Below are 27130 nucleotides of genomic sequence, written 5' to 3'. Positions count from 1 at the left end.
CTCTCTCTCTCTCTCTCTCTCTCTCTCTCTCTCTCTCTGTCTTTGTCTCTCTCTCTCTCACCTGCGTATCCTCTTTGCTCTTTACAGGCAAACCTAACTTGATGTCTCATCATGGTACTGTTGCTACCTTCCATTTTTCAACATCAGTCACAGGCAGTTAGCACAATAAAGAACTTACCTCCTTTCTTTCTTCCACAGAAAGAAAACTTTGGGAAATCCACTTCACATACAGGGTATGAAAACGAATACAAGGACTTTTTCATTATGAAGAGATCGACGTCAAGAAACAGCTCTTTGATGTCGTATCCTAAACAGAAGAGAAGAGTGGCTTTACTGAAGTTGTACAGGTATAGGAAGACCTATTTTTGCTTTATACAAAAATCTGTATTAGCGTGAATCAGAAAATCATTAGTTTTCAGAAAAAAACCACCTAGTATCTATAGTGTTTGGATAGTGTTGTAGTGCTCTAGTGTTGGATAATGTTGCAATAGATAAAAGCTCGTGGGGTAAAAAGAGACCTCTATAGCTTTGTATTTGTGATCAATCCTCTAGATTCCTCATATTACAGTCTTCCAATCTGCACAATGCAACAAATTGCCAAGCCTAGAGTTTTAGAGTCTTTCTATGTTGTATCTGTATGATCGGCCACAGATCAAGAAAAATGTGGATAACATTACTGCTAGCCTCCAGGAATTAAGCCATTTGAGGGAGTGGTAAGGAGAAAAAAAACCAATACCTCAAAACTTTTGGTGTGAGCTTGTTAAATTCCAAACATTAAGAATGAACATTCCAAAACAGTTCAAGCAAAGGTTTAATTTGTTCACCTGTTTTTTGATCTAAACAATAAACATGTGGAAAGCAGGGACTTGTGCGAGCTCCCTGCCCAGGTCCCTCCAAAAACCTAGAAATGCAGAACCCACAAAATAGCAGAGGGAAGCAGGGTTCCAGCCCAGGACAGTCTGAATGGTCTCTGGGTAAGAGCTATCCCACGCAGAGCTGGGAGCAGAGTGGAGCAGAGCCCAGAGTGGGCAGCAGCAGGACCAACCAGACCGGGAACCAGGCAGAACAGCCCTAATGCCCTAAATCAGTGAGCTGTGGCAGTTACCAGACTTCTCAACTCACAAACGCCAAAGACAACAGAGAAGGTTAGTGGGAAAAGCTGCTGGGGACAGAGTGGAAGGAGCTTTGGCCACCGCCCCAGGGGGAGCGGGGGTGGTGCAGCTACAGAACTACAGCTGCAGTTACTCCCGGCCCCAGGCCCCCATGGTGGGAGGAAATAAGTGGCAGATCAGAGCGGGAGTGCAGAGCCTGCTTAAGATCTGAGTTTGGTCTGGGTTGGCAGTTCTTGGGGGAGGAGGAGTGCTGGTGTGGCAGAGCTGACTTATAGAAATAGCTCTGAAACCAACAGCAAATCCCCTCAAGCTTGGGACAAAGTACTCTCTACTCTACAAGCAGTCATACCCCCACAAAAAACTCAAGGGTCAAGTAGTTGGCTGGGATCATGGCCAGGCAGCGAAAACAGACACAGATTCAGACTCAGACTTTGGAATCTTTCTTTGGTGACAAAGAAGACCAAAACATACAGCCAGAAGAAGTCAACAAAGTCAAAGAGCCTAAATCAAAAACCTCTAAGAAAAACATGAACTGGTCTCAGGCCATGGAAGAGCTCAAAAAGGATTTGGAAAAGCAAGTTAGAGAAGTAGAGGAAAAATTGGGAAGAGAAATGAGAATGATGCAAGAAAACCATGAAAAACAAGTCAATGACTTGCTAAACGAGAACCCCCCAAAATAGAGAAGAAAACAACACCTTAAAAAATAGACTAACTCAAATGGCAAAAGAGTTCCAAAAAGCCAATGAGGAGAAGAATGCCTTGAAAGGCAGAATTAGCCAAATGGAAAAGGAGGTCCAAAAGACCACTGAAGAAAATACTACCTTAAAAATTAGATTGGAGCAAGTGGAAGCTAGTGACTTGATGAAAAATCAAGATATTAGAAAACAGAACCAAAGGAATGAAAAAGTGGAAGACAATGTGAAATATCTCATTGGAAAAACCACTGACCTGGAGAATAGACCCAGGAGAAATAATTTAAAAATTATTGGACTACCTGAAAGCCATGATCAAAAAAAGAGCCTAGATATCATCTTTCAAGAAATTATCAAGGAGAACTGCCCTGATATTCTAGAGCCAGAGGGTAAAATAGAAACTGAAAGAATCCACAGATCACCTCCTGAAAAATATCCCAAGAAGAAAACTCCTAGCAATATTGTTGCCAAATTCCAGAGCTCCCAGATCAAGGAGAAAATACTGAAGCAGCCAGAAAGAAACAATTTGAGTATTGTGGAAACACAATCAGGATAACACAAGATCTAGCAGGTTCTACATTAAGGCATCGAAGGGCTTGGAATATGATATTCCAGAGGTCAATGGAGCTAGGATTAAAACCAAGAATCACCTACCCAGCAAAACTGAGTATAATGCTCCAAGGCAAAATATGGATTTTCAATAAAATAGAAGACTTTCAAGCTTTCTCAGTGAAAAGACCAGAGCTGAATAGAAAATTAGACTTTCAAACACAAGAATCAAGAGAAGCATGAAAAGGTAAACAAGAATGAGAAATCATAAGGGACTTACTAAAGTTGAACTGTTTTGTTTACATTCCTACATGGCAAGATGATGTGTATAATTCATGAGACCTCAATATTAGGGTAGCTGAAGGGAATATATATATATATATATATATATATATATATATATATATATATATATATATATATATATATATACATATATGTAGACAGAGGTCACAGGGTGAGTTGAATATAAAGGGACGATATCTAAAAAAATCAAATCAAATCAAATTAAGGGATGAGAGAGGAATATATTGAGAGAGGGAGAAAGGGAGAGATAGAATGGGGTAAATTATCTCACATAAAAGTGGCAAGAAAAAGCAGTTCTGTATGAAGGGAAGAGGGGGCAGGTGAGGGGGAATGAATGAATCTTGCTCTCATCAGATTTGACCTGAGGAGGGAATAACATACACCCTCAGTTGGGTATCTTACCCCACAGGAAAGAAGGAGGAAGGAGATAAAAAAGGGGGGACAATAGAAGGGAAGGCAGATGGGGGAGGAGGTAATCAAAACCAAACATTTTTGAAAAGGGACAGGGTCAAGGGAGAAAATTGAATAAAGGGGGATAGGTTAGGAAGGAGCAAAATATAGTTAGTCTTTCACAACATGAGTATTGTGGAAGGGTTTTACATAATGATATGCATGTGGCCTATGTTGAATTGCTTGCCTTCTTAGGGAGGGTGGGTGGGGAGGGAAGAGGAGAGAGAATTTGGAACTCAAAGTTTTAAAAACAGATGTTCAAAAAAAAAGTTTTTGCATGCAACTAGGAAATAAGATATACAGGCAATGGGGTATAGAAATTTATCTTGCCCTACAAGAAAGTAAGGGAAAAGGGGATGGGGGCAGGAGTAGGGTGATAGAAGGGTGGGCTGACTGAGGAACGGAGTAACCAGAATATGTGACATCTTGGAGTGGGCAGGAGGGTAGAAATGGGGAGAAAATCTGTATTTCAAACTCTTGTGAAAATCAGTGCTGAAAACTAAATATATTAAATCAAATAAATCAATAAAAAGCAATAAACACTTTATGTATTAACCAATAGCAAAGTTATAGAATCTTCAGGTGGAGATGGAAGTATGGTGTTATTGTCATTCTACTCCCAGGATTCCTGGCAATGTCTGTAAAATTACAGAAGAGTGTTCATTGTGAAATGTAGTGCAACAATCCAAGAAATGATAATTGTCAAATTCAAGTGTCTGTAGTTGCCATGTTTAACATTTACTAGATACCGGTGTTGTTCTAGGTGTTTACAGTATGCATGCCAGGGCAGCTTGGTTTTTAAAATACGATTTTAAAATAGGACTTCACTAATTCATGATTAGCTAATAATTTGTACACCATGTTGTACTTTCAGAAGACACTTTCAAATCCATTACCTCATTGTGTTTCCATAGCATCTCTGTAAGACAGAGAAGGTGGTATTAATCCCATTTTATGGATTAGAAAACTAAGGCTCAGAAAGGAGAATTTGGTTTGCTGCAGATTACTCTGTGAGTTAGAGACAGAGTTGGGATTAGAATCTAGGTTTTTGGAATCTGGGGGCAGAGTTTGGCCATTTCATTTGGACTATGGTTTAAAAGGAATCATATTTCCTTCCTTCCTTCCTTCCCTCTCCCTCTCCTTCTCCCTCTTCCTTTCCCTCTCCCTCCCCCCCTCCCTTCCTCCCTCTCTCCCTCTCTCTCTTTCTCTCTCTCTCTCTCTCCGCCCCCATCGCCCTCTGTCTCTCGCTGTGTTTGTCTCTGTCTGTCTCTCCTCTTTCTCTCCCCCTTGTCTCTGTCTCTCTCTTTCATTGCCTCCATTAAGCAACTTCATAAAATACATTTATTTAGTACAAGCATGTGGTGTTTCAATTAAATGCAGATTATTTTAGTGGCATCTATGGGTAATGACATAGACCTACACGTGACCAAGACCTATTTACAGCGCAGTGGATAGAGGACCAGTCCTAGAGACAGGAAGATTCATCTTTCTAAGTTCAAAGGCCCAGGACATCCATATTTACTTCTCTCCCAGCTCCACTCCTGACTTTCTGGACTTTTTCACTTGATCACCAATAATAGCCTGGCTCCTATAGATACCATTTTATCTCTCCTCTTTTACAGCTCCCTTCTAACTGAATCTTCTCCCATCACAATGTAAGCTCCTAGGGGGTAGGGACTATCTTTTTTTGCTTGTATTTATATCGGTAACATTTAGCACAGTAACTGAGATGTTAACTACTTAATAAAAGTTCTATCATTCTGTCTATCTATCTATCTATACACTTGTTTGTGTGTGTATGTATCTATCATTTATCTCTACACACTTGTATATGTATATATGTATGTATGTATGTATCTACATACCTGTTTGTCTGTGCATGTATGTTTGTATGTCTGTCTTTCTATATGTATGTATCTATTGATCTATCTACATGTCGGTCTACCTACCTACCTGCCTGTCTGTCTATGTATGTATGTATGTATGATATATCTATCTTTCTATCTATTACAGTCTTAGAGAATTGTCTGGGGGCACTGAGAGATTGAGCGACTTTCCAGGATCATACATACGGCATGAATTGAAGTCTTATTGACTCCTGCGTCCTCTTGCCTGGCACATGATAGCTGTTTAATAAAGGCTTGTTAAATTACTGTTTGACCAATAGGTTTTTAAATATGGAGTGATCCTACGTGCAAAATATAGTAAAATCCTTCCACTTGAAACTTGATGAAAATGTTTCAATGAAGACCTTTTGATAATTATAGCAACCACAGGGCTAGACTAATTTCAGAGACATAATTACATATAAGTTTAAAAAAAGCAGAAATCCAATCCCAGCTACACCGTCTAGGGGTCACTCCTCTTCAGGGGTCATGCCAGTGTTTAAGACTTTCCTTGTAAGGGAGAGGTACAAAACATGCCGATGGTGGAGGATTTGCATGTTGCTGAGATAATTGCTCACGTCAAGTTGTTGAGCAGATTGACAGTCATAATTTATTAAACGTATTAAGCTCCAAACACTTAACTTATTGTTGAGTCTTCTGATTCCAGTTATTTCTATCATTATGCTTATAAATGAGTGCCTAAAGCTCATATTACTTGAACAGATAATTAAATGTGATTCCTGCCCATTGAGTTTATCATCTAAATAGACAAATGAGAACAAGGAAGAAAATACAGTGCATTGCAGAGAAGCCAGCCGTGGCAAATCATCCTGGCAGTCAGAAGATATATGAGCTCTTACTTTCAATGTCCAAGCTGGTAGTTTTTACTTACTTAGAATGGTTCCAAATCGAATTTTGAGATTTTTACTCAATGGATTGTAACAATGGTCCACAGAGAAGCCAAAGTCTTGTAGTGGATCTGTCAAAAGGAAAACAATAGATTGGCTTTATTTCCATCACTAAATCCTATATTAGATAGCTGCGTAGTATTATTCACAAGACTTTGGATTTAGAGTCAGAAAGATTTGCCTCAGACACTCAGCTACTATGACTCTGGGCAAGTCATTTAACCTGACTCAGTTTCTTCATCTGTAAAAATAGGCTGAAACCAGTACCTACATCAAAGGGCCGTTGTGAGGATCAACTGCTTAGTAAACCTTAAAGTGCTATATGCCTATTAGCTATATATATATGTATATATATGTATATACATATATATGTGTATGTATATGTATATACATATATATGTGTATATATGTATACATATATATGTATACATATATATGTATATATATATTAATTAGCTGTATTTAAATTAGCTGTATATAGCTGTAGCTATGTACAATTCTTCTACATAGGGTTCTATTTTATGGCATGAAGGACAGAACACTGGGCTTGGGAATCAGGAAGACCTGAGTTCAAATCCAGCCTCAGAGCCTTACTAGCTGTGTGACTCTGGGCAAGTCCCTTAACTTCTGTTTACCTCCGTTTTCTCAACTTTAAAATGGAAGTAACAGCACCTACCTTATAGGGTTCTTGTGAGGCTCAAATGAGATAATAAAACGTAAAAAAACATTTAACACAACCATCCTTTGCGGTAGGGGTTAGTTTTAGCTCCTTTTTACTGATGGGGAAACCGAGGGAGGTTAAGGTAAATGTACATAGTAGACACTGAATAAATGCTTATTCCCTTCCCTTTCCTAAATACCCTTCTTTAAAAACTGGTTAGTCCACTCTCCATTTCTTTTATTGTCCTATGAAATTGTCGTAAATCTTTAAAGATTTTTCTGTTTCATGTAGATACTGAATATTTGCATTTGTTTACAGCAGACATCATTTCTTCTTTGATTTTGCACCCCTAGCATTGGTGCGAGGAACCAGTTCCTCATGCTTAGTAAATGCTTATTGATCAGTTGAATTTACTAAGCACTCTCACATACTTTATATCTCATTTGGTCCTCCCCAGACTCTGTGAAGTGGGCAGAATAGAGGTTACTTCAGTACGGCCAGTTCTGCCATAATGCCCATTTCGAAAACTCACATTTCTCTCACTGTGATTGCTATATTAAGAAACAATTTGAGTCTAACATGAATTTTGATTTGCTTATGCACAGTTTCACCTGAAACACTGAGAACATAGAAAATGATGACACCCAGGTGAACTGAACCACAAAAGAAATGAACATAGTGCACACATGTATACACCTCAGACATCTACCTCAGTTCACTGAGTGTATTATCCTCCAAGGTTGCATTTTGATATTCTTTCAAATTTGTGAATTTTTCTTTATTAAAATGCACTTTTTCAACACCACAAGTTAAATGAGTCCTGAAGTTACAGCTCATGAAGGGCTCTCCTGTAACCTTCAACTTTGTCAGCCTGGAGTTATGGGTATGTAATGGCAAGCAAAGTGAGACTTTTTGTTGTCTTTTGTTTTGGAGTACTTCTCAGCACTAGGGCAATCAAATACCTTTGGGTCTTACCTTTGTTTGTAGGAAAGTCCATACCCTTTTGCTAATTAGGTCATGAGAGGTGTGAAGCCCTCGGGCCCTGAAAAGGGGTTGTATATACTCTGAGGTTAGCATTTTGCTTGGGGATCACTCATTGGAAGACTGTTCCTGTGATTTGGCCAGGAGACTCTGGGTAGCTGTTAAGGAGTTCCCCCTCCCCTTCTTGCCTCCCCTCCACTTTGAAAAATCCAGATGTTGATTCTTCTCTCTCTGGTAACTATGTATGTAATGTCTTGGACAGACAACTAGAAGCCTGTCTGCTGATTTGTGTTATTTTGCTCTGTTTATATAATTTCTGCTTGTAATTTCTATTTGCGTTTGCTCTGAAGTTCAGGGTGCTGACTTTTTCCCCTGAACTAAATGAATGATATATGTATATTTAATTAAAGTGAGACTGTAAACCCCTTAAAGTTGCTTTCTTTAGAAAATCAGATCAAAAGAACCTGTGCTAGCAAGCCCTCCTGTGTGCTGGTGTTATTGATCTTACGCAGGCACAGTTGTGGCAAGTAGCATTGTTGTTACAAGGTATGAGGACACAGTCTGAGCAATGGGCTGAAGCTGTGGGTTTGTTGTTGTTCAGTCAATTCAGTCGTGTCCAACTCTCCATGACCCCTTTTGGGGTTTTCTTGGCAAACTTATTGGAGTGGTTTGACACTTCCTTCTTCAGCTCATTTTATAGATGAAGAAACTGTGGCAGCTAGGTGGTACAGTGGATACAGGGTTGGCCCTGGAGTCAGGAGGACCTGAGTTCAAATCTGGTCTCGGACATTTAATAGCGATGTAACCTTGGGCAACTCACTTAGCCCTGTTTACCTCAGTTTCCTCATCTGTAAAATGAGCTGGAGAACTACTTTGGTATCTTTGCCAAGAAAACCCTAAATGTGGTCATGAAGTCATAGACATGCCACTATTTATTGTATTACTTATATATTTCTTAACTGTTCAGCATGTGTAAAACCATGTCACTATTTTTATTAGGTTCTTATCTTTTTTTAAGGTGTCACTGATGAAGTTTTGGAATATTGTACCCCAAATTCATTTTTTCCAATTTTTTTGCTCCAATTTTTTCTCAATTATGGTAGTGATGAGTTTTAGGAATGCATGCTTCCCATTATAGCAGAACTTATTGTACTTTAAAAGGTCGTGACTTAATTAGTAAGATCAACAAGTCAAGTCAACAAGTGTTTATTAAGGCTTGTTGTGTGCCAGGTACTGTGCTAAGTGCTAGAAACATATATGTATGCATATATGTGTGTGTGTGTGTGTATGCGCACGCGTGTGTGTGTATAAAATCAGAAAGAGAGTACCTGTCCTCAAAGAGCTTACATTCTAATGGAGAAAGATGACATACAAAATGGAGGCTGAAAAGTGGAGGTAGAGAGGAGGAAGATGAAGGGCATGGTGGGGAAACTTCAAAGAGTCAGGAGTGTAGCCTAGAGAGAAATGGAGGCACTCATTGATATAGATCACAGCTTCTCCAAGACTTAGTTGATGGTTTCATGAGTTTTTGTGGCCCCAAAATTAAAATAGCTGGAGTCCAACTTTTCTGGCTATCTGCCTTTCTAAACTTAACCAAGATGGTCTTCAGATAATAGACATCCTGTCCACTGATGGGCCAGTATTAGAAGTCTTCTTGGTAGGACTTTCCAGAACTTATATTCTATTGTCATGACCTTTGAAAATCCAAGGTCATTTCCAGGACTTCCAAGGTCTATGACATAGGTTCTATAAGCCTCAGTTTCCCAGCCTACAAAATAGGGATAATGCCTGTCCATTTCAACTAAAAGCCTATTCACCATGTGCCTATTTAATAAGTACAACCTATTTGGCACATTTTGAATTGCTATTTAATTTTTCCCATGGCTTCATTTTATCTACTCCATTTGAATAAAAAACAAAAGGTTAACTTGTATAAAGCAGTCCTCACAATAAAAAGGCCAAAATAGACCAGAAATTGCCTTAGCCAGCCAACACTTGATATCTCTGCCAGATGGAGAGAGATGGCAGCCAAGGATAACACTGGTTTAGGATATAAACTCATTTGTACAACACTATAGATGAGACTATTGTGAGGTTGCAAACAAAATCACCTCATAAAAACCAAAACAATGAAAGTGAAAACAATCCTATGGAAGGACTGGCATAGGATCTGACTGAGATATGTACTGTTAAATGAGTTGAAAGATGAAACTGAGAGGACAAAAGAAAGATGGAAAATTGAACAGATAACCTTTCACAAATGATTTTCTGTAGTATGTCACATCTTTATGGTAACACTAAAGGGTACAGGGAATACAATATTCCAATTGGTTTGTTTGTTGATTGCCCAAAATAACCCACCCCCAAATATTTGACAATATTTGTACAAATATTGGTACAGCAAAAAGCTTCTTTAACTAGCCTTCTAAAATTAAGACTGTCTTATCTATACGTTAGGATCATAAAAGATTTCTTTATAATTGCAACCACTGAGATAACTCTGCTCAGTGACCACTTTATTAATATCAAGTGGAGGACTAAGCATTTATATAGTGTCCACTTGGGGTAGCTAGGTGTATCAGTGGATAGAACCTGGGACCTAGAGTCAGGAAGACTCATCTTCCTGGTTCAAATCTAGCCTTAGACACTTACCAGCTGAGACACTTACAAGCTGTGTGACCCCGGACAATTCACTTAACCCTGTTTGCCTCAGTTCCTCATCTATAAAATGGGCCAGAGAAGGAAATGGCAAACCACTCCAGTGTCTTTGCCAAGAACACTCTAAATGGGGCTACAAAGAGTTGGACACAACTGAAACAACTGAACAGCAACAAAGATAAAGGCTAGAACTCAGGAGAAGAGTTAGGGCTGAATATGTAGACTGAGAGTCATCTCAAAGAGATGTTAGTTGAATCCATAGAAGAGAATCCAGGAAAGAGCCCTAGGGTATATCTATGTATAGAAACACAATGAGATATGAATGATGAACCTCCAAAGGAGACCATTAAGGATGGATCTACTTGTTAACCTCCAAAGGAGACCATTAAGGATTGATCTACTTGGTAGGAAGGAAACCATGACAAAGGAGTATCATGAAAACTTAAGGAGGAGATAGATCCAGAAAGAGGGGATGGCCAACAAGGTGAAATTCCCCAGGAAAGCAAGAAGTATGAGTGTTGAGATCAAGCCACTGGATTTAGCAATAAAGAAATCATTCGTAAATTTGCAGAGACCGGTTTTCGTAAAGTGGTGGGGACAGGAACCAAATTTCAAGACATTGAGGATTAAGTGGGAGGCGAGTAGGTAGATGTACTATATGAAGACAGATTTTTCTTTACAAGTATAAAATGGAAAGACATATACTCAGTAAAGGTGTTCACCACTGTTATAGAGATGTTAGACGGGGTCTTGATGAAAGAGGGATTACAGATGGCTGGTAAACTTCAAATGCTCCTGAAAGGGATTTGTTAAGTGCTCAGTACTGCACCCATGTGTGCAGCAAAGAAAGAAAAAGCGACTTCATTTTGCCTTCTGTTTCTCTATCTTGTCCCTGACTTTGTTTATATTATAGCTGCTCCTTCACCCTGCCCCTGCCCACCCCCAGCCCCCACCTGCCCATGCTGAAACAGCAAGGACAGTCCTATCTATCAAGGTAGGATTATAAGAGATAGCTAATCTAGAGAAGAGCCTTTTCTGTTACCAGTCCCAGCAACAGGCCTGTCCAATTATAGGATACCACATTCCCTATTCCTACCCACCAACAGCCCTGTCCAATCTTAAGGTACTGCATATCCAATTTACCTCCCACCTAAATTGAAACCTATATAAGCCTTTTCCTTTTCTTCCTTGGGGATTTTCTGCCTGTGTGGGTGAGGCTGCCTTGCTGGCAAATTCAATAAATCCTTATTGGGTCCTAAATTTATTGTATTAGGTTTGGGTTATAGTTTTGGTTTGGATGTGTTCTAGTTTGTTGTGGCACCAACAATTTTACCCAAACTGGTATATAACAGGTGCTTCATAAATGTTTGTTTCCTTCTTCCCTTCTCCTATTTATAGATGTTCTCATGTTAAGGGTATCAAGCCTCAGAACATCTCAGGGCCTTCTCAATGAGACGGATGATAACTCAAAAGAAACTGTTTTAACAATCTATACTAGAAAGACCAAATGGATGAAAAATGTCTAGTGTCTGGATTATGACATGCACATGAGTGACCAGTCTATTGAATAAGTACATCAATGTGTATTTTATGGATGTCTTCTGTATCTCTATCTCAATATCCCTATTTTAATATTTCTATTTGTATTTATATATTTATCCAGAATAAACAATGCAGATACAAAATGAGCTGATGAACTGGACTCAGAATTGAAAAGGAGAAAGTAAAGTTTGCTTTTGAGAAATTGTTCTGTGCTTTCAATTTCCCTGGGTGGCAATACCACACCAAACCCCAGCTTTTTAAAACACACGGATCACTTAACCTCTCTTGGCCTCAGTTCCCTCACCCATAAGATGAGGTATTGGACTCAGTGACCTTAAGGCCCATTCCACCTTTAAGTCTATAACTCTACGATGGTCAGAAGTCTTAGCGCTTGTGTGGCTACATGATTAATTTTCCTTGTGTACTCCATTTAAATTCTGAATATTCTAGTTTTATTCTTTTACATATCACTTTCCAACCTTCTCTGAACTCAGAGTTTCACACTCTAGAAAACAGCAGCAGCCGGAAAACGTAGGGGAATTGCTGCAGTTTATTGTTGCTTTGATTGGTAAGATTGCTGTATTAGTAAGGCAATAATCACAGTATAGATGATAAATGTCAACATGCCAATGTAGTTCTGTATTGCAAAATATAAGAGACTCTCCATATAGGAAGGTAGAAGAAGTAAACCATATATTCAGACACCAGAGAACCAGATTCCAAAACCAATAAGCCCAATCCATCATGGCAGCAAAGAATTCAATACACAATATCACAGCAGAGATCTACTCCATTCTAAAACCTTCCCACCCCCTGCTGGGGCCTTGCCACCAACAAGCTCACAGCACAGCACAGCACAGAACATGTCTGCTCTTTCCCTCAGCATTAACTGTTCTCTCAGCATTTCCTGTGACATACTTTCCTGTTTCTCTCAGCAAGCTCCTCCTACCACAAGTGACTTAGGCTTCTTGTGATGTAAGCAGGTCACATGGCCTATTAATGGGTGGGAAAGATCTCCAAATCTAAACTGTCATTACAATTGCCTTGGTAGAATATTATCTATTCTGGTATCTGGTATTATTCTGTACCATATTTGTCACAAATCAGGTACCATGGTGGTGTGTGTGTGTGCACACATATGTTTATATGTATTTGTGTGTATAGATATACATTTTATATAAATATATATATATATATACATATATATGTATATGCATATGTCTATATACACCTAGACCAATGAAGGGAATGAGATAGTTCATAGACAGCCAGCCTTAAAATCAGGAAGATCTGGGTGTTAAGTCCTTTCTCTGGCACATATTGTTAGTATGGCTCTGACCAAATCCCTTGCCATGTTAAAACTCTTAGCAACTCTCTACGATGGTAAGTTATAAAACAGTTACTGATCTGCATTGGTGGAAGGACATTCATACATCAATGAAATCATAGGCTAGGGTCACAAATAACAATAATAATAATAAAAAAACTGATGCGGAAGCCTTTAGAGAAGAGTAACTTTAAAAATTTAGGGGAATATAAATCCACTTTTGAAGAAAGATAAAAGAAGCTAAGTATGTATTGCTTGGTTAAATGATCAGAGTGATTCTTCATGTTTGTAAATATTTAAAAGGTTTAGAGAGGAAGAAGGACATAAAACTGTAAGAACAGGTAGAAGAAATGAAAGAAAAGCATCTGTTTTGATATCAGGCAAGTGGTAAATCTGAAAGTAGTATCATGAAGGAAACAGTGGAAAAAAAACACACACACACACACACACGAGATGGACTGCTAGAAAGTATTTTCCTCAGTTTGAATGGAGGAAGAGGCAAGAGATTTTTTCCTGGAAGGGTCTTTGTATCTTATAATTTCTGTAATGAATTTTAAGAATGAGCTGTTGAGTTTGTCTCCAAAGAAGAGATGAGAAAATGCAAGTCCCTCTCTTCTTTGAAGAGTTGAGGGACCATGAGTATGAACATTGCATGCACATACAAATTTATTTGATTTGTTGGTTAGTTTCACCAAACTGATTTTCCCCCCTTTTTCATTTTTACTCTTTGTTATAAGGGCTGGCTCTTTGGGTAGGGCAGAGGAAAGAAATTTATCTGGAAGTGAAGGTGATGTAAAAAAAAAGGTATCAATTTTTTTTTAATAGAGCAACTTGATGGACTGTGAACATGCAAAATGTCTTAAAAATTTTATTTTTTATTTATAGATTTTACCTTGGCATATCCTATGTTTTTAAATATATACTTTCATTCTCTCCCCCTCCCCAATCCAGCAAACCATCCCTTGTTACTTTCCCTGTTTCCCACACATAGCCCTCCATCTCCTGGCTCCAAGTCTCTGCAGGAGCCATCTTTTATGGAATGCACTCCCTCTTCATCTCCACCTCCTACAATCCCTCACTTCCTTCAAAACACAGCTCAAATACTACATTATATGTGAAGCTTTTCCTGTTCCACCATTTGTCAGCAACCCCCCTTTCAAACTACCTTGCATTTAATTGCTATTTGTTTTATATTAATTCTGAATATATTTATTGATTTATACATCATCTTCCCTGATAGAATATATGCTCTTCGTCATCAGGGATTATTTCATTTTTTTGTTTTTATATCTGCAGTGCCCAGTACAGTTCCTAAATCTATAGTACCTAGTATAGTACCTTGCATTTAATTGCCATTTATTTTATATTAATTTTGAATGTACGTATTGGTATATATGTCATCTTCCCTGATAGAATATATGCTCTTCGTCATCAGGGATTATTTCATTTTTTTTTGTTTTTATATCTGCAGTACCTAGTACAGTTCCTAATGTTTTGTTAGCATTTAATAACCATTCAGTGATTGATTATTTGAAAAGAAAAAGCTAAGCAAAATTAACTAGCCACTGAAAACATAATATTTTTAAAGATAATGTGGCACCCACTCACCTCATGGTGATTCTCTGTAGATGATCAGATTTTAAAAATATCATCCTTTCATTTATCAACCTGAGCCTATGCTATGAATACCCCAGAAATACTTACAGAATTATAGCTGGTAGCATATCAGGCTGCTAGGTGGTGCAGCGGATAGAGCACCAGGCCTGGAATCAGGAGGACCTGAATTCAAATCCAGCCTCAGACACTAGCTGTGTGTGTGTGATTCTGGGCAAATCACTTAACCCTGCCTGTCTCAGTTTCCTCATCTGTAAAATGAACTGGACAAGGAAATAGCAAACCACTCCCATATTTCTGCCCAGAAAATATCAAATGGTTGGGGCAGCTAGGTGGCGCAGTGAGTAGAGCACCAGCCCTGGAGTCAGGAGGACCTGAGTTCAAATCCGGCCTCAGACACTTGACACATGCACTAGCTGTGTGACCTTGGGCAAGTCACTTAACCCCAATTGCCCTGCCCCCCCCCAAAAAAGAAATAATTTAATATAATTTAAGAAAATATCAAATGGAATCACAAAGAGTTGGGCATGACTCAACAAACTACAGTAGAACATCAGGTCAATAAGCATTTGTGAAATGCCTACTATGCGCCAGGCACTGTGCTAAATGCTGAGTATTGGAAGGCAACACACACACACACACACACACACACACACACACACACACTCACATCAAACTTAGTCCCTGCTCTCAAAGAGTTTGGGAACAACAGGAAACCATTGGGATATGTTGAGTAAAGGCAGGGGGCTGACATGGTTGAAACCTGTGCTACAGGAAAATCTCTTTAGTGGCTGAATGGAGGGTAGACTAGAGCGAGGAGAGACTTGAAGCAGACAGACCCACCACCAACCTATTGCAGTAATCAAGGCATGAGGAAATGAGGTTCTATATCAGAGTGGTGGTGAAGTGAGAAGAAAGAAAGAGACCTATTCAGAGAATTTGCAAAGGTGAATTTTACAAGTTTTGTAACTTCTTGGATATGGGGGTGGGGTGGGGTTAGAGATAGTGAAAAGTCAAGAATGATGCCTAAGTTGTGAGACTGAGGGTCTTGGAAGATGTTGGTGCCCTGTGTAGTAATACAGAGGGTAGGAGGTAGGAGAGGGTTCAGAGACAAAGGTAATGAGTTTTGACATGTTGTTTGATACTACTGTTGACATCCAGTTTAAGATGTCTGAAAGGCAGTTGAAGATACAAAATTGGAGGTCAGCAGAGAGTTTGCAACAGGATAGGTGGATTTGAGAGTCATCAGCATAGAGATAGTAATTAAATCCAAAGGAGCTGAAAAGATTGCCAGATGAAATAGTATAGAGGGAGAAAGGAAGAGAGCCTACAACAGAACCCTGAAGAACACCCAGAGTTAGAGGTGTGACCTGGATGAAGATCAACAAAGAACACAGAAAAGGAGGAGTCAGGTAGGAGAAGAACCAGGAGAGAGTGGTGTTCTGAAAACCCAGAGAGAAGAGAGTATCAAGGAAGAAAGTGTGATCAATGATGTCAAAGACTCAGAGAGGCAAGGACAATGAGGATTGATAAGAGACCATTGGATTTGGCAACTAAGAGATCATGAGTAACTCAGGAGAGAGCAGTTCTGGTGGAATAATAAGATTGGAAGTTAGATTATTAAAGAATTAAGAAAAAAAGTAAAAGGAGAGAAAGTGAAGGCACCTATGTAAACCCTTCTCAAACAGATTAGTCACAAAGGGCAGATAAAGGACAATAGTTAGCAGGGATGGAAGGATCAAGAGAGGGTTTTGGAAGGATGGGAGAGACATGAGCATGTTTGTAGGCAGTAGGATATGAGCCACTGGACAGTGAGAGATTGAACATAAGAAGTACCCACATAAATCATCAGGATTTTCTATAAATCATCACTAAATCCTGCAAGAAGGGATAGTAAGAGATACCCCCATTTAAAATAACTGTAGACTGTATAAAATACCTGGGAGTATACCTGCAAAAGCAAACACAGGAACTACATGAAAATAATTATATAACATTTTTATACAAATAAAATCAGATTTAAATAATTGGAGAAATATTAATTATTCTTGAGTGGGCAGAGCCAATACAATAAAAATTACAATTCTACATAAACTAACCTACTTATTCAATGCCATCTAATTAAACTACCAAAAATTATTTTATTGAGCTAGAAAAAATAATAAAATTCATTTGGGAGAACAAAAGGTCAAGAATATCAAAGGAACTAATAGAAGAAATGTAAAGGAAGGAGGTTTAGCAGTACCAGATCTTAAACTATATTATAAGGCAGTAATTATCAAAACTATCTGGTACTGGCTAAGAAACAGAAAGGTGGGTCAGTGGAACAGAGTAGACATACAATACATAGTAGTAAATTATTATAGTAACCTTGTGTTTCACAAGTGTAAAGATTTAAGCTTTTGGGATAGAATACATTATTTGGTAAAATTTCTGGGCAAACTGGAAAGGACTCTGGCAGAAATTGCTCATAGATCAATATCTTACACCAAGATAAGGTCAAAATGGATACATGACCTAGATATAAAGGGAGATATCATAAGAAAATTAGAAGAACCTGGAACATATTACCTATCACACTTATGAATAGGAGAAGGATCTGTGAAAAAACAAGAGATAGAGACCATGCTGAGATATAAAATGGATATTTTGGTTAAAATTTATTAAAAAGTTTTTGTACAAATAAAACCAATATAGCCAAGATTAGAAGGAAAGCAGAAAATTAGGGGAAAATTTATACACAGTTTCTCAGGTAAAGGTCTCACATCTCAAATATATAGAGAACTTCTTCAAATTTATGAGAATATGAGTCACTCCCCAATTGATAAACGGTCAAAAGATTTGAACAGGTAGTTTGTGGAAGAAGGTGAAGCTCTACATAATAACATGAAAAGATGCTTTAAATCATTATTGATTAGAGAAATGCAAATTGAAACAACTTTGAGCTACTATTTCACATCTATCAGATTGGTTAAAATGATAGAAGGGGAAAATGACAAGTGTTGGAGGGGATGTGAAAAAAACTGGGAAATTAATACACTATCGATGGAACTGTGAACTAATCTGACAGTTTTGGAGAGCAATCTGGCATTATGCCAGAGGAATTATAAAACTGTGTATAACTCTTTGATCCAGCAATACCACTATTAGATCTGTTTCCCAAAGAGATCAGGGAAAAGGAAAAGAACCTATACATTCTCAAATATTTATAGCAGCATTCTTTGTGGTGGCAAAGAACTGGAAACGGAGGAGATGCCCATCAACTGGGGACTGGCTAAACAACTTGGGATATATGATTGTGATGAAATAGTACTGTTCTGTAAGAAATGATGATCTGTTTGATTTTAGACAGACATGGAAAGACTTGCATGAAATAATTAAAATTGAAGTCAGCAGAAACCAGGAGAACATTGTATATACATTTACAGGAATACTGTTTGAAGAATAATTGTGAACAACCGAGCTATTCTGAATACTATAAATGCTCAAATCAGCAATAAAGCAAAAAAATGAAGGAAGATGCTATCCACTCCAGAGAAAGATAACTAGAAGTATGCATAGTATGGTTTTACTTATTTTTATAAATCTGTGTCAAATGGTGGCCTTCTTTAGTGCATGGTGGGAAGGAAGACAGTTCAAAACAAAATGAAACAAAAATAAATTAAAATATTAATAAAAAGAAAATAAGCGATAGAGGGGGATGACAAAGGGAGCAATCTGTTGGAGGAGATGGGATGGGATAGGATCACTTGAGTAGATAGAGGAGTTAGCTTTCGGAAAAGAGCAAGACCACTTCATGATGTGAAACAGAGGTAAAGGAGGAGATAGTGGCAAAAAGCATCTTGGTGATATGAGATGAGGAAGAGGGACCTCACAGTGAATAGCCTCAATTTTTTTATAAAATGTGAGACAAGGTTCTCAGCTGAGAGGGTACATGGAGGGGAAACCCTGGGAGGTTTGAGGAGGGATGGAAAGGCTTGGAAGAGCCACTGTGGAGAGTGGGATAGTGATTAAAGAAGATGTAGAAAGATTGTCTAGGGGCAGTGAAGGCCCAGTTGAAATTTTTCAATAAAAATCTGTAGTGCACCCAGTCAGAATGGTTGCATGATTTTTTCTACCTTTGTACAGCAATATATGTGTAGGAGTGAAGGTGGCGAATGGTGGGGATGATCTGAGGCTGAGGGCTGGCAGGGTATAATCAGTGAAATGATAAGGGGGCTAGGGATTTAAGAGAGGAAGATAGCGTAGAGCTGAATTAGTTCACCCAGGGGTCAAGATAGGGGAAAAAAAAGGAAAGAGAAGCAAGTATAGGAAAGATGGCTTGGGAGAGAATTTAGGAGTCACATGTGTGAGGTCACAGTGTGAAAGAAAAGTAAGATTTCATAAGGGAAGATGAAGGGAGAGGTGAAAAGCCATTTGATAAGAGGATTTTGGAATTCTGGAACCTGGAGGTGGTATGTTTGTGGGTGATGACAAGATCAAGGGCGTGACCATCTTTATGTGTGACTGAGGTAGATTAGAAGAAGAGGTCATAGGAAGTGAATAGACTGAAGAACTGAGTGGGTAAAATTTTTGAGGGACAGTCAATATGTATGTTGAAGTTCCCTGGTATGAAGGCTGGTGGGGAGGAGAAAAAAATTGTGAGCCAGATACAGAACTCACGGAGGAAGGAAGGGGTGTACCCTGAAGGTTCATACACAACAGCCACCAGGATTTTGATTGTGTGGTGGATATAAATAGGATGAACTTCAAAAGAGAAGTGATTACTGAGTTATGGTGGTAGAGGGAGAACCTGGAAGTGGCCAGGGGGGAACAAGGAGTATTCTAACTTCCTCACCTTCACCAGCAGGGAGAGGGGAGTGAGTGAAGGTCCAGCCAGTACTGGAAAATGTGTTATCACTGAGGAGCCAGGTTTCAGTGATAGCTAGTAGATGGAAGGAGTGGGAGAGGAAAAGATTTAGGATGAAGGGAATTTTGTTGCTAATGAAATAGGCATTCCACAGGGCACAGTAGAAAAGCCATGTGGTATTTGGTTGGATCTTTGGGGTGGAAGTGTTGAAGGGGATGAGAATAAGGAATCATGTGGTTAGGAATTGGAATTGGGGTTCACATGATGACCTATAGGGGTTCAGAATAGCTGGGATGTGAAGCCTATAACCAGGTGTCAGAATACATATTATTGAGTGGAGGGTGCCAATTCTCTTCCTAAAGGAGACTGGAGATCACACTGGAGACAAGTGTGGTATGAGATGGGAGGCATACTGTCAGACGGTAAGCCTCATTTTACTACTCCTCTTCTTTGAAAAGGGTGGAAATAAGGCAGGAAAGGCCTAAGAGATGAAAGTCGAACCTGCATAGCAGGAGAAAAAAGTTCCTTTCCTCACCAACTTTCCTCTTTCTTTTCCCTTAAAGGACAGCGACAGTGGAAGATGTGAGGCCTAAAGTCAAAGGTAGGGGTGCTCTTTATTGCATAATTGGTTTTCCACATCCCAGTTAGGAGACTGAGCTGGAAACAGGAGATGAAAATTGCCTTGTGCTGGTATAGGTAGAAATGGTTGCTTTGGGGCAGATGGAAGACATATAGCCTGGCCCCTTCCCTCAGGGGACGTGCTGATCAGTAGGAGATGGCAGATGAAAGGCTTGCAGTTAGAGGAAGGTTTGGCTTCTCTTCTCAACAAAGAGACTGGAGATCAGGTGGTAGCAAGAGGCAGTGATCTCCCATGCAGGGGGAGGTTGCTTTGGGGCAGATAGAAGAACTATGTAGATGAATGTGACTTATTATTGTCACACTACAGTCAGATAGACAACATGTAGAATTCTTTCCTTCCTTCCTTCTTTCTTTCCTTTCTTTTTTCTTCCTTCCTCCTATCTGTTTGTACAACCATGCACACATATGTTACATATATTTTATACATAAATTTATTTTATATTAAATGTCAACATATATATATATATATGTACACACACACATATACACAATTTACATATAGATATATACACCTTGGGCAGACACTGGGTCCAACAAGTTGGACCCAGAATTTAATCAGAGAAAAAAAATGGGCTAGATATCCTTTAGGAAATTGTTAATTTCTCTTAATGGCCCTGAACTTCTCCCTGAATCAGAGGCCCATATTTTTAATACCAATATTCTTCTAGAGAAGTTCTATGAGAGTGAGACATGGAATGCTATAGTCTCCAAAGAATTGAAATTGAGTACCGTCCCAAGGGCAATGGAGAGGTAGATGGTAGGTATGAGAATTTGTTACACATTACAATCCAATACTATCTATCTATCTATCTATCTATCTATCTTTTAACAAGCATTTTTAAGTGCTTACTGTGTGCCAGGCACTGTCCTAACCACTGGAGATATAAAGAAAGGCAAAAACATGCTTCCTCCCTTTAAGGAGCTCACATATTAATGGGGGTGATGGGACAACATGCAAATAACTACGTACTTGTTATTGTTGAATCATTTCAGTCATATCCAACTCTTAGTGACCCCATTTGGGGTTTTCTTGGCAAAGATACTGGAGTGGTTTGCCATTTCCTTCTCCAGCCCATTTTATAGAAGAGGAAACCAAGGCAAACAGGGTTACACAGCTAGTAAGTGTCTGAGGCCAGATTTGAACTTATGAAGATGAGTCTTCCTGACTCTGAGCCCGGTGCTCTAACTGCTGTGCCATTTAGCTGCTTTAGCTATGTACATGCAAGATTTATATAGTATAAATGGGAGGTAATCCCAGAAGGAAGACATTAGCAGTAGGGGTGGGAGGGAAGTATGGGAATGGCCTCCTACAGAAGGTGAGATTTTAGTCGAGTCTTGAAGAAAAGCTGGGAAGCTAGGAGACTGAGGGGAGAAGGGATGAAGAAGGGAGTGAAAAAGCATGGAGTCAGGAGATGAAGTATTGTATTAGAGGAACACCAAGAAGGCTAGTGTCCCTACATCATAGAGTATGTGGAGGGAAGTAAAGCGTAAAATGGTCAAGAAGTGATGCAAAGGCTGTTATCAAAGAAATGTATGATCAAAATAAAAAGAGGCGGGACATGTGACAAGGACAAGGGATAATTAGTGGATAGCCTGTGTCTTTCATTGGTATCTGTGTGATGTAGAGAACTCAAGGAAGGCTCCCAGCACTTTGTATGTACACCTTGTGATGAACTTGTGTGAAGATTTGGACAGGAGTTGTGTGGGATGAGCTGGCGTAGGTTGGTTGCTATCTGTACCATTTCAGGGGACACCCAGGACAATGAGATTACAGCTGAGGATACCAGAATTCTAGAATGTAAGTACAGTGCCCAAAGTAAGGGAATGCTGGCCCCCCTGTGCTTTATCTTGGTCAGACCATAACTTGTCCTGGGAGCCCCATCCTAAAAGGGACCTTAACAACCTGGAATCTATCTAGAGTACAGTGGTGAAGGGACTGGAAACCTTGTTATATCAGGATCTGATGAAGGAATTGGGAGGGCTTCATCTTGAGAGAGCTGTGGGGGTATATGATTCAAATATAATGGACATATGGAAGAGGCATTGGAGGGCAGAATGAGGACCCACTGGTAGAAGTTATAGGGAAGCATTTTCAAGTCAACGTAAAGGACAATTTGCTAAAAGTTAGAGCTCCCCCACAGTGGCCTGCTTTTGAATATAGGGCATTCCCCATCACTGGATGTCTTTAAGCAGAGAGTGAGCAACCCATCTATTGGGGGAAGCTGTAGATAAGATGATTTATTTATATGAGTCAGTTTTAAAGTCCTTTCTAACTTGGCTCCTTCCTGGCTTTTCAGTCTTTTCCCACCTTACTTTCCCCTCCAAGGACTTTGCTATCTAGTAACATTGGCCTCCTTCTTGCTGTTCCTTGAGCAGGACACCCCAGCTCCCAACTCCGTTTATTTTCACTGGCTATCTCCCGTGCCTAGAATTCTCCCCTCCCTCATCTCTGCCTCCTGGCTTCCTTCCAGGTCTTAACTAAAATCCCTCCTTCTACAAGAGCCCTTTCCCATTCCCTTCAATGCTAGTGCCTTTCCTTTGTGATTATTTCCAATTTAACCTGTATATACCATGTTTGTACATAGTGGTTGGCATGTTGTCTCCCGCATTAGATCATGAGATTCTAAAGAAAGTGACCATTTTTGCCTTTCTTTGTAGTCTAACACTTAGCACAATGCCTGACACATAACAGGCTCTTAATGATTGTTGACCTGCCTTGATTTAACTTTAATTTCTGAGGTTCCTTCTAATTTTAAGCCCATTAGCCTTTGGTTGTTTGATCATATTGATGAATTTTTAAATCTTCCCACCTATTTTTTTACATTCCTACCTAGTTTTAATATTCCCACCTCCATTTTGTTGACTTCTTCACTTCTTCCTCAAGCCATCTTAAACTTTAGAACTTTCACTTAAGAATGGGATGGCAGGCAACATATGCGAACCTAGACTATATTCGTAACTCCCTGCTCTCGCCACCCAGGGACTTCATATGTGTCTGTAATATAGTCCACACTATAAACAGAGTGAAAATCCTGCTGACAGTGAGAAATGTGCTACAGGAAATGTCAGCAGCTTCAGCTTTGAATACAAAGGAAAACAACATATGAATAGACTATAGAATTCTGTGTTTCCAGTATACTTAGCAGGACTGTCTTGGATAACACAAACAGGGCTCCGTCATATTTTTGCATACTGTTTTGCTGAAACAGGAGCCTATGACCCTGGAAGAGGTTGGAGCTGGACTTTTAAATTTTTTTTAATTTTTAAATCCCCCCCCCCACTTAATAGTATTTTATTTTTTCCCAATTACATTTAACGATAGTTTTCAACATTCACTTTTATAAGATTTTGAGTTCCAAATTTTTCTCCCTCTCTCCCTCCCACACTTCCGCAAGACAGTAAGCAATCTCATATAGGTTATACATGCACAATCATATTAACTATGGAATCTATCTAGAGTACAGTAGTGAAGGGACTGGAAACCTTGTTATATCAGGATCTGATGAAGGAATTGGGAGGGCTTCATCTTGTTATAAAAGAGAATTAGAACAAAATACCATGAGAAAGAAAAAGAAAGACAAAAATAATATGCTTCAATCTGCATTCAGACTCCATATTTCTTTCTCTGGATATTGATAGCATTTTCTATCTGGAGTCTTTTGGAACTGTCTTGGATCATTGTACGGCTGAGAAGAGCCAAGTCTATCACAGCTGTTGCTATCATTGTGTACAGTGTTCTCCTGGTTCTGCTCACTTCACTCAGCATCCGTTCACGTAAGTCTTTCCAGGTTTTTCCGAAATCTGCCTGCTCATCATTTATTATGGGACAATAGTATTCCGTTACATTCATATAGCACAACTTGTTCAGCCATTCCCCAATTGATGGGCATCCCCTCAATTTCCACTTCTTTGCCACCACAAAAAGTAGAGCTGGACTTTTAACACGGAAGAGAGGAGGCTCGGACTGAATTCACATTTTTGTCTTGCTACTTTGTATTCAGGATTGTTATCCAGTGCTCAGGTATTTTCTGTTCTACTCTGACATTCAGCAGGAGCCAGGAGAAGAAAATCAATTATAAAAATAGTTTACATTTAAGAAGTGCTTTACGGTATACAGTGCTTTACTCCTAATTGCCTCGAAAAGTAGATAGTGCAAATATCATTGCCCTCATTTTATGGAGGAGGAAATCAGAGCTCAGACAGTAAAGTGATTTGCCCAAGGTCACAGAGCTTTAGTGAATGTCAGATGTAGGACTAGAGATCCATGGTCTGTATAGTTTCCCTCCATCGTGAAGCAAGAGAACAGCCTCCGAAACTAGCTCCATCAAAAACAAAAAGTGCAAAGCGGATCAAAGCTTGATGAGCGCTAAGGTACAATCAGGATCTAAGCTGAGAAGTCTTGGGTTGCCTGACACTGATTTTCTTGGTTCACTGGATTCAGTAGCTTAAGAGTTGGAAGAAATCCTTTAAAGATCATCTAGTCCAGGACTTCTTAAACTTTTTTCACTTGTTACCCCTTCAGCACTTCTTAAACTTTGGGTCAAGAGAATCTATTCCCTTTCTCTCCCATTTTGCAGATTAGGAAATCAAGGCCCAGAAAGATTAAATCGGCCTGGCTAATATCACATAAGAGAAAGTAGAAGTGCCTGGATTTGAACCCAAAGCCCTCGAGTGCTAATTCCAACCTAGAAAGAAAGATGACCCTTACCATGTTTTGAGTAGTATGGATAACAGCTATGAGTAGATGGTTAATTTCATATATTATATAATCTCATTTCAGTTTTCAAAGCTATTTCCAAGTAAGTGAAGAAATGAGACTCCTACTCTTGTGGGAGGGTTATATTCATACTCTATTTCTATATTAGAAAGTTTCCTCTCTCCTTGCCTGTCCATTCTTAACCAAGCTCACCCTGGACTCCTCCCTCCACCAACATATTTCCTCACCTCCTCCATCTCTCTGTCTCTGACTTTCTCTCTCTCTCTCTCTCTCTCTCTCTCTCTCTCTCTCTTTCTCTGTCACACACACACACACACACACACACACACACACACACACACACACACATATATACACTCAGTGGCCCATATCCTTTTTGGCACACTAGGCCATAGACAGCAAGGCATTACTTCTCTTTCTCACTTCTGTATTTAGCATCTGTCAGAGTCACGAGATGCAGAATACAAGCATTCCTCTCCTGACAGTGTTAGCCCTCAAAGGCTCCCCCTTCCCCCTCTAGGCTGCCTGCTGTTGGCATCATACAAGTTGATGCTAGTAGAATGTGGGTGATTATAAAAAGGAACTCCATGGGAACTCCTCCTCTAGCTGCAGAGATGGGGGTGGGAGTGAGGAGGGGAAAGGAAGGAAGGCAAAGAAGGCTTTATCAGTTTTTTTAAAATAAGGCTCTGGCTAGCCTTGGCTTGTGGTGGGAAGGGGCGCCACAAGAGAAAACTAAAGAGTGTTGAAGTTTGGTCTTTTACTTGTTAACACAAACTGAGCAGGCCTTATTCTTTGTGGTTTTATAAAAGGGGAACTTTGTGAAATAGTATTTGAACCCACAGAGTGCAGGGGCCCCTGCCCTTCCATCTAGGTCTTTGGTTTCCTTTCCGTCTTGTTCTTACAGTCATCAGTGGATACAGGGCTCTAAGTTATAGCCTCCCCTGGAGCTATGCCTTCTGTAGCTTACTTTTTAGTGAAGTTGGGTGTGCTATCATGCCATGTGGTCTAAGTGAGCAGGTCACTGGACTTGGAAGGAAGGAAGACCAGGGTTCAAATTTTGCCTCAGATATATACTAGCTGATTAAGTCATGCCATTTCTCTATGACTCAGCATTCTCATTTGTAAAATTTGGACTCAATGGTTTTCTTTCCTGTAACAATCTAGAATCTTGTGATAAGGCCAGGTATTTGGCTGGATCAGTCTCCCTTCTTCACTTTCTCTCTACATCTCCTTTACTTAGTTCTTCTGCTCTAAGCCATATTGGTCTGCTCATTGTCTCCCAGCATGCCTTATATTTGCTTCTCTTTTGCCTTTTGCTCATCCCATCTCCAATTTTCTGTCATCACCTGTCCAAATCTTACCCACCCTTCAAGGGTCAATTCAACTCCCACATCCTTCCCAAAGCCCTTGTAGGATCCTACTTTAGAGCTGGAATGAAGCTGAAAGGTCATCTAACCTAGCCCCCTCATTTTAAGACTGAAGAAACTGAGGCCCGGAGTGATGAAATGATTTGCCCATGAGGACCCAGATAGGAAATGGCAGAATCAAGATTAGAACTTGGGTGCTTTCACTCCATGTCCAGTGATCTTTTCACCATGATATGCTCAAGGTTACACATGCCTGATTCGAGCCTCACTCACTATACCAGCCCAAAGTTCCTCTCATGAAGGAGTACCTATGATACTTATTTATAGAATTCATGTAGCATTATTTGCTTCCTGCCTTATGGTTTGGTATCTTGTTACATAGACATGTCTTAATTTTCCGCACAGATTATAAGCTCCTTGAGGACAGGAATCTATGTCTTATGCATCTTTGCAACCCTCATTATACTTAACACAATGTCTTGAACGTATTAGATGCTCAATAATTATTTAAATGACTGACCAAAGCCCTTGTAAATTCTGATTAAAAAAATAAATCTTTCACTTTGACACTGTTTAAGAGGCAAGAGAATTTAGGACTCTTTGTATATTTCTAGTAATTGTTTTATAAGAGTTTTATGTCACTAGATAAATGGTTAGAGTAATAGGGTAATAGAATAATAGGATACATGAATGCAAAAGGTGAATAGAGCCTAGTTAGACTGTACAAGTGGCATTGAAAAGTCTAGTTTTGCAACCTCACACAAGTCACTTCATTTGCCTCAGTTTCCCCCAGGCCCCTCATCTATGAAGTGGGAGGGGGGGGGTCTGTAAAAGTCACTTCCATTTGCAAATCCTATGATTCTAAGGCCCAA

General features: G+C 39.4%; 1 protein-coding gene across 1 annotated transcript in view; it reads right to left on the bottom strand.

Moving 5' to 3' along the window:
* Positions 1-27130, bottom strand: part of LY86 (lymphocyte antigen 86) — a 143637-nt gene that overhangs the window by 46298 nt on the left and 70209 nt on the right. The window contains exons 2-3 of the mRNA XM_036739112.1: positions 5888-5974; positions 179-307 (exon numbers count right to left, since the gene is read on the bottom strand). Of these exons, the coding sequence (XP_036595007.1) occupies positions 179-307; positions 5888-5974 (216 nt within the window). The remainder of the gene's footprint in view (positions 1-178; positions 308-5887; positions 5975-27130) is intronic.

This window comes from Trichosurus vulpecula, chromosome 1 (genome assembly GCF_011100635.1).
Source record: "Trichosurus vulpecula isolate mTriVul1 chromosome 1, mTriVul1.pri, whole genome shotgun sequence".
Lineage (NCBI taxonomy): Eukaryota > Metazoa > Chordata > Mammalia > Diprotodontia > Phalangeridae > Trichosurus > Trichosurus vulpecula.
The sequence above is the reverse complement of the archived record's forward strand: the minus strand, read 5'-3'. Positions and strand labels throughout refer to the sequence as shown.